At 41.9% G+C, this 14,578-nt stretch overlaps 1 protein-coding gene across 2 annotated transcripts in view; it reads left to right on the forward strand.

Annotated features, from left to right (window-relative positions):
- SLC4A5 (solute carrier family 4 member 5) overlaps positions 1–14,578 on the forward strand; it is a 126,553-nt gene that overhangs the window by 22,826 nt on the left and 89,149 nt on the right. For both annotated transcript variants that reach the window (XM_077263110.1, XM_077263111.1), the window contains exon 2: positions 8,009–8,138. In XM_077263110.1, the coding sequence (XP_077119225.1) occupies positions 8,009–8,138 (130 nt within the window). The remainder of the gene's footprint in view (positions 1–8,008; positions 8,139–14,578) is intronic.

The following is a 14,578-nucleotide window of genomic DNA, read 5'->3' on the forward strand; positions in this document are numbered from 1 at the left end:
GCAACCAACTGCCATCTTCTATATCGTAATGGAAAATTCTGTATTCACTAAAGACAGACTTTACCTGTAAATCGAGAATTGCGAAAACCATCGATTAGTCCTGGAGGAGAAAAAAAGCAGATTTCCCTGATGAGATATATTACATAGTTTGGTATTATCATATGTACTATATGTTTGAAAAAAATGATGGTTATTCTTTAATTTACATGTAGGATAGCTGCGGAGACACCATCACGTGTTTCTCGACGCAAGCAGTGAATAGCCAGACCTTTCCCCGGGAGGGAACAACCACGGGAAGGGCAGCATCCAATAAAGGAAAACATCCAATACTGGAAAACCACCTATGCCAAGCATGGTATCCATCCACAGACAGCTGTTTCGGGGTGTTTGCCCCTCATCAGTGTGGAGTAGGAATCTGGCTATTAGGAGCAGTGCCTAGTAAAAGGCTGTGAAGGAACAGATGATTGGCCTCGGGGAGACCAAAACATCCAACACCGCGGAGACACCATCACGCTATCCTACATGCATTTGCATATTTCCCATAAGGGATGGGCGCAGTGTTCTGGATCACTGCGTTGAGAAACACGTGATGGTGTCTCTGCGGTGTTGGATGTTTTGGTGTCCCCGAGGCCAATCATCTGTTCCTTCACAGCCTTTTACTAGGCACTGCTCCTAATAGCCAGATTCCTACTCCACACTGATGAGGGGCAAACATCCCGAAACAGCTGTCTGTGGATGGATACCATGCTTGGCATAGGTGGTTTTCCAGTATTGGATGTTTTCCTTTATTGGATGCTGCCCTTCCCGTGGTTGTTCCCTCCCGGGGAAAGGTCTGGCTATTCACTGCTTGCGTCGAGAAACACGTGATGGTGTCTCCGCAGCTATCCTACATGCATTTGCATATTTCCCAGAAGGGATGGGGGCAGTGTTCTGGATCAATGCGTTGAGAAACACGTGTCTCCGCGGTGTTGGATGTTTTGGTCTCCCCGAGGCCAATCATCTGTTCCTTCACATTCTTTAATTTACGACATGGAAACTATTAAAGCTGTTTCCATTCAGATTCTCCTCTGAAAACATGCAGCTAGCCATGCTCAGATTAGTCCCACTGTATGGGGACTTGCGGCAGGTTAAACTGCATGTCAAGAAATAGAAAGGAGTAATACATGGCTAAAACAATTAACTTAAAAAAAAAACTCATAAAAAAGTAAATTACATAGTCAAAAACATAAGAGATGACAAATAGCAGCACCCTGGCGACCTAGTATTGCATACATATGAACTGGGATAAGTACATACAGTATAAGTATAATCAAAATTGTCACTATCTATAATATAAAGTTTTCAGCACATTGACAGATAATGATAAATATATAGGTACAGGAAAACAACACATTACACAAGTAATAGAAAAATATTTAGAATTGAGAGTACTCAGTGGATGATACCTTTTAATGGCTAACTGAAAAGATGGTAACAAATTGCAAGCTTTCAAGACTACACAGGTCTTTTCATCAGGCAAAGACGAAAAGAAATTCTGAAGAATCACATATTTATGCACAACATAGCACAGAAAAAAAAAGGAAAAAACCATTGGATAAGACAGGTGACATGAAGCAGGATTACCATGAGTGATTAACAGTTATGTCCATAAATATTGGGCCAGTTCTTATCTAAGTTCTTATCTAGTAATATAGTAATCTTGCTTCCTCAGGGGCACAATACACTAAACTAGACCACAGGTCCTTAAATATCCTAAAGCATGCGATCACATGATCGCCCAGTAACTAATGAGATCTGAGCTATCGGTGCATGCACACAGCGCCGTGCACCAACCACACATTTTGTTTTTGTATAGTCGGAGAGCAGGGGCACATAAACTGTACATATGCAGAAAATCCTAAGGGTCAGCCTCAAATTTCTGCCACGGTTTCTAGAGTGAATACATGGCAAATCTTTTCACATGAACAAGGAACATTCACTGTGAACATTCCCTGGGATAATTCCGAGAAAAAGAGGCGTTATCCTGGTCAGGCTGACCTCACTGGCACCAGCAATCAACACAAAGGGGGAGGTACAGGGGAGGGCTTAATGATGTACGCCAGGGCACCCAACTGGCGTTGGACCCTCCACTTAGTAAATGTAACCTAATTTCCAGAAAGAATAAAACGTCATGATGAATTACAATAAAGTTGTCTTAAGAAATGTCTTTAGGTATACTACTTGGCACTGGCATTAGTTCAGTAGTGGGTCTCCATCTACCTTCTCCCTCTGCTCATTCAGAGGGTTCTCTTGTAGTTTAAAGCTTATAATTAGAGGGTCCCAGCAGTGGGACAACCTGTTTTGAGCTTATTTTAATGAGACTGTTATAACAATAAGTGATTGTACAAAGTGAGCTCCCCCTTTAAAAGAAGTGTCTTTCTTGTAGGTCTCGCAGTTACATTCCGTATTGTTTTCTGGGTGAGTTGTGCACACGTTCCCCTCAGCACATGATTAGTTACCAAGTGCTAGAATTTCAGGTGCCCCTATGGGTACTGGATACGTATCTGCCATCTCTGATTCTTTTCTGTACAAATGAACATTATTAGATTTTCCCCTCTGTTGTCAGTGTTTGGTGATTAAACCGCTCCAGAATGTAGGTATAAAACGAAGAGGAATTCTCCTGCAGAAATAATGTGGGATTAACTTTTGACATACAATGCGTGAAAACTGCATTTCTGAGTAAAGCCATCCAGAGAAACAAAGAGGAGACTGTTAGGTTTGTTCTTAATGGTCCTTTGAAATAATATGACCCCTGCTGGGAGTTTGTTAGGTTTGTTTTTTGTACAGACGTAGTGCCACCTACTGCGAGCAAATCATTCTGCAGTGGAGGAATTCATGGCGACATCCAGGAGTGGATCATACAGAGAAAAGCTAACATTGAAAGATTGACATCTGTTCTGAGCTTGGGAAACACTCCTGGTTTTGGCATACAAACACTGATGAAATAATGTGAATAAAAAATTAGGGAAGAGTGAGACGTATAATTTGGACGAGGATCGCAACGCAATGCTTGGACTGACCGGCGGCTCTCCCGACCCAAACGTGACAGCTGCCTAGAAATACATGACACTTCCCTTGGGACGCAATTTTCTGAATGTGCAACTATTTGCGACTGGTATTGAAAGAAGTAGTACAATGTGAGTTTGCGTTTGTGATTGTTCCATATGACGATGAAGTTTTAATCTCAGATAATAGTAGTAGAAAAACTAGGCACTCAAAAGGATGCTTTGCGAAAGAATATGGATTTTATTTACAAAAATGAACAGGCTGTGAAAAACAGCTAAAGATGTTCCGGTCCTAACAGTGACCAGGTCACCACTCTTCAGTGCAGATAACGCATATTTCCTTAATGAACCCAGTCTGCATCATCTCTGTCAATACCCCTGAGAATATTATGCAATTTCCCAAAAATACAGTGAATATCTGATGAAGGTCCATTTTCGACCGAAACGTCATTAGCTGTTTTTCACGGACTGTTCCTGTTCTAGTGAGTGCCGAGTTTGCCTACTACTATTATGTCTGATTCAAGCCCTACTCTGGCTCCTCATCAACTTCTACAAGAGTGCTGTCTATTATTAATTTACTGAAGTTTTAATCTCAGTCACATGGTAAGGAGATGGGCTGTATGACACCGGAAGTAAAGAGTCAGCTCATGAAACTGATGTATTGGAAGCAGGAAAAGTGGCAAAACGTACAGGTATGAGCGATGTTAATAAGGATGAAATAATTATCATTAGATGATTGGGTCAGAACATTTCCAATATTTCAGGCTTGTGAGGTTTTTCCAGGTTGTAACAGTTAATGCGTACCAATAGTGGCCTAAAGAAGGACAGCCTGATGACCTTCAACATGGTAATGAGAGTCCGAGACACACAAGGTGTAGAGATGAGCAAAAAGATTTGCACGAAGTGAGAAGAACAAAAGTAATCTTTTTGCACATCTCTAATGAGGAGCAAGGATTACCCTGTAGGAGCTGATTCCACAGAAGAGCTGCTATATAACAATTTGCTCAAATGCCTCATTGGGTCAGAGCTCATGTGACGGCACAAGGGGGGCCTACACAATATTAGGTATGTGGTTGTAATTGTAAGGTGCCCGAGCAGGGTAGTCATGGGTGAGCTGTAGCTCATGTATGCTCTGGCATCTTACAATAAAATATAATCCCATTCTCAGTGTGCTGTTAGGTGTGGGGTGCATCACACTCACATGTGGGCCATAGGCCTCCGCTTAGTCTAGGACAACTGATTGGATCAATGAGGCTCATTGCGTACATCGACTAGTGATCACATATGCCACTTTATTCATTTCAGGAGACTATCTCCACTAGTCTTATGGATATTCCATAGAGTATCAACATCATTCAAATGGGGGAACACTGGAACCCAATTCTTATTATCAATATGGTTCTCGGAAATATGGTCAGTAGTGATCATACACATATCACCTCTCCTTCGGGTAGGTGATAAGTTATAATTGTCAGACAACCTCTTTTTGTGTTTCACATGCATGATTTTGTCTTTCTGTAGGTTAAAACATAGCACCTCTATTTTGGACGTGATAAGAAACATGGATGCATAGATATTGTCACAGCTATTTATATAACGGCTGTTTTGACAGAACTTGGTATTTATGGACTGTTGAGTCCCATCATATGTATCGGATCTCTTGCCATGTCTACAAGTGCGCTGCTGACATCGGCATTGTAAGTAGCTCCTCTGACAACAGTGTGGAACGTTTCCTCCTGCCCACGTACAGTTTATGATAATCAGAAGGAGAGTTAAAGAAAATACAATTATTCCTGTTTTAAGGAAATAAGAAAATGACAATATAGTAAAATTTATTGCACATGTAATACACAAAAAACAACCTCGTCCTCTGTGTATGAGCAGTGAAGTGCCATACACAGCCATGCGGATCAGCCAGGCACTTGTGATACATTCTCTTGCGCGCCCACAAAAGTGGATCCACGTTCTGCAGCTAACGATAAAGAGCAGGACGCCTAAATTCTTACAATCTGGATAATTTAAGGAATGTGGTAAATCCTGAGATTACACCATTCATCAATTCAAATACACAGAGTGTTGCACTGTAATCTTTTGTAGATTGAATACAGAAAACACTAGTCACATCTTCACTCAAGTTTCTCCTCTCAGCTTTTTATCAAGACATTTACGTATACAGACCTAGGGTTTCTTGGACCTATCGGAGCATATGATCCTTTTATGAATACAGAACATGAGCACGTACACTTAGTTGCATCATAACCTTTGTTGCAATCATTACACACAGGCCCAGAGGTGCAACTTTGAATGTGGCCCAATGCAGAATCAGTCACAACCCTCATCCCTACCGTATGCTATTTATAATATTGGTATCTCATACCTCCTAATTTTTATAGAAAAGAAAGAGGAACAAAACAATATTCTGACCATGACATTTGCCACACCCCATGCCACAACCATTTTCAATTTCTTTCTTCTCTGGCTAGAATTGATGTCACATGGGGTGGTGATTATTGCTTTATTGCTGCTTTGTATGCCTTTTCACCAATATTTTTTGGTTGTTTATTATGGTTTTTATTATTTTTTATTAATCTTATAAGAAGAAAAAAATTAGATTTTTTATTTACTGCTAGAATACAGTTACATAGAAATACACTGCTACATACAATGTATCTCTATGTAACAGTACAATCCAATTGACGGTTCAGAGCCTGCAAAATACTCCCTGTCTTGTCAGGCTAGGCTGAGGCTCATTGCTTTAGCTGCTTCCTTCAATGACAGAGGTTGTGGGTTTGTTTTCCAAGAAGACCAGATAACAAGAAAAGTAATTGTTTTTCATTATTTTTCAGTAATAGGAAGAAAAAAAATCTGATTTTTATTTTCCCTCTAGAGGACAGGGACATAGAAATACACTGCTATGTACAGATGTATTTGTATGTATCAGTATAACCTGCTTGTGGTTTCAGAGCCTGCAATACACCTTCACATATACAAAATTCTCCCATGTTGATCAGTGTAAGCTGTGTCTCATATCTTTAGCTGCTGCCTGCAATAGTAGAGGTTGTGGGTTCGATTCCTGGGAAGATCAGGTCATAAGATAATTGTTTATTTAATTAATGCAAGTGTGTGCAGAGCAGAAATGCTGGAACCGCCCCCAAGGACGAGGGGGTACAGAGCAATGAAGACATCACACCACACAGAGAAGACAGTTAGTGGAAGTCGTGACAAAGCCCTGTCCTGCCGGAAAAGCAAGAATGACCCCTCAAATCAGGACTGGTCCACATGGTTTGGAGCTATGATATCTTCCTGTCGTAGGAATCTTTTTGATAGATCTTGGTTTCTACTCTGTACTCTCCATGCCTATGCACAGGATGTATTATCAGTCATCAAGGTCTAGTAAGTTATTGGTGAATCCTCCCATAATGAATAAAAGTTAGATGTAAGTAACTGACTCCAAAGTCACCTCATAAGAGGGTATAGTTATGATGTAAAAAAACAAAGACAGAAATTTAATGACTGAATACCCTGCAGTAAAAAAAATAAATAGCATAGTGCATGAAAATATACGGTACTTAGTTAACATGTTTTTTGATTAAAAAAATGCGAAAGCCATTTAACCACTTCACGGTGCCCAGATCTAACTCTAATATTCAAAACATTACTGTTTATCAAGTAACATGCATATAGATAATATATTATATATTTATTATTATAGGGGAGACCCCCCCAAAATTATGAAGGTTCCCCACTATATTTGCTAACCAGCAAAGGCTAAACAGACAGCTGCAAACTGATATTAATAGCCTAGGAAGGGGCCATGGATATTGGCCCCCCCTCTCAGATTAAGAATATCAGATCTCAGCCACCCCAGAAATGATGCATCCATTAGATGCGCCAATTCTGTCTCTTAGCCTCCACTCTTCTCACTTACCCTGGTGCGGTCACAAGTGTGGTAATAGTTGTAGGGTTGATGTCAGCTGTTTTATGACAGCTGACATTAAGCCCAGGGGTTAGTAATGGAGATGCGTTTATAAGACACCCCCATTAATAACTCCATAGTAAAATTTAATAAAGACTGAGATAGAGTAAAGTCCTTTAATTAAAATAAATGCACAAAGTCCTTTATTTGAAATAAATACTCCTTAACCCTCTTTATATGGGGCAATGTGTATTGCTCTTCTACTTACACTATGGATAGAAAGGATAAGGTAAGCCAGAGGTGGGGAATCATTTTTCTGCCAAGGATCATTTGGATATTTATGCTATCCTTCGGGGGCTGTACAAATTGTGCTCTAACTCCACCCACAAAGTACATCCTGATGCTGGCACTGGTGTTAGGACATAATCTTTCATTGTATGCACCTCAGAAGTGATCATTGCGTGCACATACACACAGAGCAAGAAAAAATTAATGGGCCGGTGGTTGTCAAGATACAGCTGCAGGCCCAAGCTCTGCAGTCCCCGGGAATCTTCCCCAGGGGCCGGATAAAAGGTCATCGAGAGCCGTAAACGGTCTCTGGACCTGAGGTCCCCCACCCCTGAGGTAAGCTATGGACCCTAAAAAAAGGCCACTGGAAAAATGCTATGATGTACTTTTATCCCTCTTTCAGATTCACAAAGGTGTATAGGTGTAGTGACTTATGTGGGTAATGTTGGTTTGATATTGTAACTTCTTGGGTGTTATTTTTCTTTAATAAGTGACCCTTCATTTTATGCTTTTAGGAAAGAGTTTGCATAACTTTAAAATATCACTCTAAGATTTCAACATGGTGGAATCTCCCTGATGGATACTAATATAAGTCTATCTGCCTTAAAGACATCTCTCATCCATTATCTAAACGATAAGATAAATTATATTTTTTGTATAATAATCCTGCTATGATTTCTGATCACGTTGCAATAACTGATATTTCACAGAACAAGTCCATCGATTTTATGCACTAATGATCAGTGCCTGTCACCCGTAGTGTCCCCAGCGGCTGAACGTCTGCGATATATTCTGGGAGAAGATGATGATGTGCCAAATCCCACGTTATTTACAGAGATGGACACTCTGCAGCATGATGGTGATGAGCTGGAGTGGAAGGAAACTGCAAGGTAGTTCTCTATACACTACGTATATCTATATCACCACTTCTAGAGAATTTACTGGGTCCTGAGCTGCCATTGCAACAACATGGACATGCTGGACTTGTAGTATGGTAATGTACAGTGTACATTCTGAGGCCTTCATCATTCCACAGGGTTTAGGTATACATGAGGCTCTCCTGAAGAATGTGGTCTAGATTTTGGGTGCCATTAAACATAATCTCTTTCTGGGACCGTCTCACTATCTTAAGTGTATGGAGTGTCTCAATATTCCCTTGATGGCAGATGTCAGGGGAAAATGGGATGGAGCATGTTAGATTTCAGCATGCCTGATCCTTTCTTCTTTTGAAAGATAAGCCCTATTTCCCCACTGAGAACAAATGGACACTTGGTTAAAGGTACCTTCACACGAAGCGACGCTGCAGCGATAGCGACAACGATACCGATCGCTGCAGCGTCGCTGTTTGATCGCTGGGGAGCTGTCACACAGACCGCTCTCCAGCGACCAACGATGCCGAGGTCCCCGGGTAACCAGGGTAAACATCGGGTTGCTAAGCGCAGGGCCGCGCTTAGTAACCCGATGTTTACCCTGGTTACCAGCGTAAAAGTAAAAAAAACAAACAGTACATACTCACCTGCGCGTCCCCCAGCGTCTGCTTCCTGACACTGACTGAGCTCCGGCCCTAACAGCACAGCGGTGACGTCACTGCTGTGCTTTCACTTTCACTTTAGGGCCGGCGCTCAGTCAGAGCAGGAAGCAGACGCTGGGGGACGCGCAGGTGAGTATGTACTGTTTGTTTTTTTTACTTTTACGCTGGTAACCAGGGTAAACATCGGGTTACTAAGCGTGGCCCTGCGCCTGGTAACCCGATGTTTACCCTGGTTACCAGTGTAAAACATCGCTGGTATCGTTGCTTTTGCTCTCAAACACAACGATACACGGCGATCGGACGACCAAATAAAGTTCTGGACTTTATTCAGCGACCAGCGACATCACAGCAGGATCCTGATCGCTGCTGCGTGTCAAACTAAACGATATCGCTAGCGAGGACGCTGCAACGTCACGGATCGCTAGCGATATCGTTACAAAGTCGTTTCGTGTGAAGGTACCTTAAGTCTAGCATGCATGTACTGTATATGAGGATAGCAAATGCCAGGAGGAAAAGTTGTCAGCCTAACAAGCATTGAACCAGCAGCTATCTAAGATGTATGGCCTGAACTTTCACCTTTGCTTGTTTTCCCCAGTCCACCCTTATAATCCTGTGATCCAGTCTGCAAGTTATGAATTTTATAGAACTGGAGAAACAAATGGGTTATTCTGTGCTGCCATGGAGAAAAAAATGAAAAAACTTCTTCATCAGGATAAACCACAAAACCCATTTTTTTCTACTGTACTATGCATTTATCTCCTTGTGGGTCTGCAGCAGCCTTAAGCCTTATAAGTGGTTGTCTGCACACAACCCATCCAGGTGAGCACAATTATTCTACCTCCGATGCACATATGTGAGATGGGTCTGAAGGATGTGAGCACGGATCTCTAGGGAAGATGAATAATAATACCGTAATCTTTATTTATATAGCGCCAACATATTCTGCAGCGCTTTACAGTTTAACAGTTTCAAACACAACAGTCATAAGGAACAACATTAACAATACACTAACTAAAGCAAAATAAGACGACCCTGCTCGTGAGAGCTTACAATCTACAATGAGGTGGGGGAGATACAAAGCACAGGTGTGTATTTACAATGATCTATTTACAATGATGGTCCAGCCATCTTGAGGGAGAGGGGGATAGATGGGGATAGTGAATGGGCTACACACGCACTTAAACATAAAATGATTTTAATTAGTGAACATGATAGGCCGCTCTGAACAAATGTGTTTTGAGGGCGCGCCTAAAACTATGCAAATTGTGGATAGTCCTAATTTCTTGGGGTAGAGCATTCCAGAGGATTGGTGCAGCGCGGGAGAAGTCTTGGAGTTGGGAGTGGGAGGTACATATGAGTGCTAAGGTTAGTCAAAGGTCGTTTGCAGAGCACAGCGGTCGGTTAGGCAGATAGACAGAAATGAGGGAGGAGATGTAAGGGGGTGCCGCATTGTGGAGAGCTTTGTGGGTGAGAACAAGTACTTTGAATTGGATCCTATAATGAATGGGCAGCCAGTGTAACGACTGGCGAAAAGCGGACACGTCTGAATACCGATTAGCTAGATAGACAACCATGGCTGCTGCATTAAGTATGGACTAGAGAGGGGAAAGTCGAGTAATGGGGAGGCCAATTAATAGAGCGTTGCAGTAGTCTAGGCGGGAGTGGATCAGGGCGACAGTGAGGGTTTTTGTTCTTTCCATGGTGAGAAAGGGGCGGATTCTAGAGATGTTCTTCAGGTGTAAGCGGTAAGAGTGGGCAAGAGATTGTATATGGGATGTGAAGGAGAGATTGGTGTCAAACATAAAACCCAGACAGCGCGCCTGCTGCCGGGGTGTTATTATGGTGCCACCCACGGAGAGGGAAATGTCAGATTTAGGGAGGTTAGTAGATGGCAGGAACAGAAGAAGTTCAGTTTTGGAGAGGTTGAGTTTCAGATAGAGCGCTGACATGATGTTGGAGACTGCGGACAGACAGTCACTGGCATTCTGTAGTACAGCGGGGGTAAGGTCAGGGGATGATGTGTATAGTTGTGTGTCATCGGCAGCATAAAGATGGTACTAAAAGCCAAATCTGCTGATGGTCTGTGTAGAGAGAGAAAATAAGGGGGCTAAGGACTGAGCCCTGAGGTACCCCGACAGCGAGAGGAAGAGGAGATGAAGTGGAGCCAGCGAACAAAACACTGAAGGAGCGGACAGAAAGATAGGAAGAGAGCCAGGAGAGAGCAATGTCCTTAATGCCTAGTGACTGGAGTCTAGAGGAGACGGTGGTCAACAGTGATGAAAGCTGCAGAAAGGTCGATAAGAATGAACAGAGAGTGGTCACCGTTACATTTTGCTGTCAGAAGGTCATTGATAACTTTGATGAGTGCAGTTTCAGTCGAATGTAGGGGGTGGAAGCCAGACTGTGAAGGGTCTAGGAGGGAATGAGTGGAGAGGTAACGGGTAAGGTGGGAGTAGACTAGGCGCTCCAAGAGTTTAGAGATGAAGAGGAGATTGGAGACTGGTCTGTAGTTGTTTGTGCAGGATGGGTCGAGGGCGGGTTTCTTTAATAATGGAGTGTTTGAAAGTGGATGGGAAAATGCCCGAGGAGAGGGAGAGATTAAAGATTGTAGTTAGGTGAGCTGTGACAAATGGATGAAGATGAAGGGATGAAGATGATGTAGAATATGGAGGATAGAAGTTACAGGAGAATCCTCCCTTCAGTCCTGATGCACGTGCATGACCAGAAAAATGGTCATGGGTCTTGCAACAGGATAATGACTCAAAACACACACAGCTAAAAACACCCAAGAATGGCTAATAGGAAAACATTGGACTATTCTGAAGTGGCCTTCTATGAGCCCTGACCTAAATCCTATTGAGAATCCTTGGAAAGAGCTGAAACATGCTGTCAGGAAAAGGCAACCTTCAAACACGAGACACCTGGAGCAGTTTGCTCTTGACAAGAGGGCTAAAATACCTGTAGAGAGGTGCAGAAGTCTCATGGACAGTTACAGGAATCGTTTGAGTGCCTCAAAAGATTGCACAACAAAATATTAACCCCTTCATGACCTTGGGATTTTTCGTTTTTCCGTTTTCGTTTTTCACTCCCCTCCTTCACAGAGCCATAACTTTTTTATTTTTCTGTCAATTTGGCCATGTGAGGGCTTATTTTTTGCGGGACGAGTTGTACTTTTGAATTACATCATTGGTTTTACCATGTCGTGTACTAGAAAACGGGAAAAAAATTCCAAGTGCAGTGAAATTGCAAAAAAAGTGCAATCCCACACTTGTTTTTTGCTTGCCTATTTTGCTAGGTTCACTAAATGCTAAAACTGACCTGCCATTATGATTCTCCAGGTCAGTACGAGTTCATAGACACCTCACATATCTAGGTTATGTTTTACCTAAGTGGTGAAAAAAAATTCCAAACTTTGCAAAAAAGTTTTTCGTGATCTGGGGTCAGGTGAGGGCTTATTTTTTGCGTGCCGAGCTGGCGTTTTTAATTATAGCATTTTGGTGCAGATACGTTCTTTTGATCGCCTGTTATTGCATTTTAATGCAATGTCGCGGCGACCAAAAAAACGTATTTCTGGCGTTTCGATTTTTTTTCTCATTACGCCATTTAGCGATCAGGTTAATGCTTTTTTTTATTGATAGATCGGGCGATTCTGAACGCGGCGATACCAAATATGTGTAGGTTTGATTTTTTTTTGTATTGATTTATTTTGATTGGGGCGAAAGGGGGGTGATTTAAACTTTTATGTTTTTTTTATTTTTTTCACATTTTTAAAAACTTTTTTTTTTCACTTTTGCCATGCTTCAATAGCCTCCATGGGAGGCTAGAAGCAGGCACAGCACGATCACCTCTGCTACATAACAGCGATCATCAGATCGCTGTTATGTAGGAGAATTGCAGGTGTGCTGTGAGCGCCGACCACAGGGTGGCGCTCACAGCCACCGGAGATCAGTAACCATAGAGGTCTCAAGGACCTCTATGGTTACCATTCAGAAGCATCGCCGACCCCCGATCATGTGACGGGGGTCGGCGATGACGTCATATCCGGCCGCCCGGCCGGATGCGGTAGTTAAATGCCGCTGTCTGCGTTTGACAGCGGCATTTAACTAGTTAATAGGCGCGGGCAGATCGCGATTCTGCCCGCGCCTATTGCGGGCACATGTCAGCTGTTCAAAACAGCTGACATGTCCCGGCTTTGATGCGGGCTCACCGCGGAGCCCTGCATCAAAGCAGGGGAGCTGACCTCGGACGGTATAGTACGTCCGAGGTCAGTAAGGGGTTAAGTTAAGGGTACCATCATTTCTGTCCAGGCCTATTTCATAAGTTTTATTTATTTATTTTTATTCTATGGAGGCATGGTTGAAAAGCAATGTCTGACTTTCATTTGTTCATTTTCATAGAACTTTTATTTATTACTTTTGTCAGATTCGAGTTTTTTCTGTGAACATTGTGGGTTTTTCTGTCATTCAACGAGGGGTACCAACAATTTTGATCACATGGGTATATCAGGACTCTCAATCTAAGAGTGGGGGTAATATAGTACCAACCTAAAAAGGAGGGAGTGAATAACTATCGATATCTATTTGATGAAGAAAATTTGATCAGTTGTTTTGATTAAAAAATCATGGCATAAGATAGCCATATGTGATTGCATCTTAAAAGGATTGTGACTTAGGCATCAGCTTATCATTAATAAGAACAAGTGTGGTGCCAAAGTGCATTTCAGTATAAAGGTAATAAAGTGCTGCAGTGCTGTTCATAAACCGCTAAAGGCCTGTAATTTTTACACAACAAAATATGTAAAGTGCGTAAGTGATTGTGGGAGTAAAAGGGGCCTTTTACTCCCTCCCCTTTTACTCCCACGAACACTTATGCACTTTACATATTTTGATGTGTAAAATTTGCAGGCCTTTATATAGCGCCATCATATTGCACAGCACTTTCCAGACATTTTCGTCACGGTCCCCATTCGTCGTATTGAAGTCTCCGAGTTTCTCTCTATCATAAAATGTTAATGACCTAATGTGTACAGTATTTGTACTTCTGACTATGTCAAATTGATTGATGCTATTGCTGCAATTATGTCATGTGAATGGTTATTGCAAAAGCATCGGGAAAGTCTTTTATGGGAAAATGAAGGGATTTATTTTACTAATATGTGAGCATATTAATATTACCGCCCTCATAGTTTTTGGCCTTTGTGGGTAAAAATCTGAAGAAACAAGAAGTTTAGAGCTTTTAATTCAGTTGAGACTGTTTTAATTGCCGGGTGTGTAATCAGGGAAGGAGTGACATCAATAAGTAATATGTGTCAACCTGAAACAAATTAGCGCACTAATGAAACAACCACATGCATTCTTATTAGGAGAGCACAAACAAATCCCGCTTTAAAGTCTAATGAAAGAATTACATGAGCCCGGAGAAATGAAACTTATTAAAGTGAGGCGATTAACGAGTCAGAAGCTAAAATCCACAAGGAATTTTCTCTGTAGGCCACATATCACCATAGGACCTTATTGTGCTCACATAGTCCTCGACAACCCCACCGACTAGCCAGACGAAAATAAACTTACCTATTGAACTACATTCCAAATATTATATTTCCCATAAGTCTATGGCTTCACTTTTTTCTACCTCAAGTCAAGGCAAAGATAAAATATAATGTTAATAGCCAATTCCATCATCTTCATCCATTGGGGTAGGATTAAGCAAAACCAATTATCACATGGCTATAAAATTGAAATGAGCCTCTAAAGCAGGGGTGGGGAATCTTTTTTCTGCCAAGGGCCATTTGGATATTCA

This window comes from Ranitomeya variabilis, chromosome 5 (genome assembly GCF_051348905.1).
Source record: "Ranitomeya variabilis isolate aRanVar5 chromosome 5, aRanVar5.hap1, whole genome shotgun sequence".
Taxonomy (NCBI): domain Eukaryota; kingdom Metazoa; phylum Chordata; class Amphibia; order Anura; family Dendrobatidae; genus Ranitomeya; species Ranitomeya variabilis.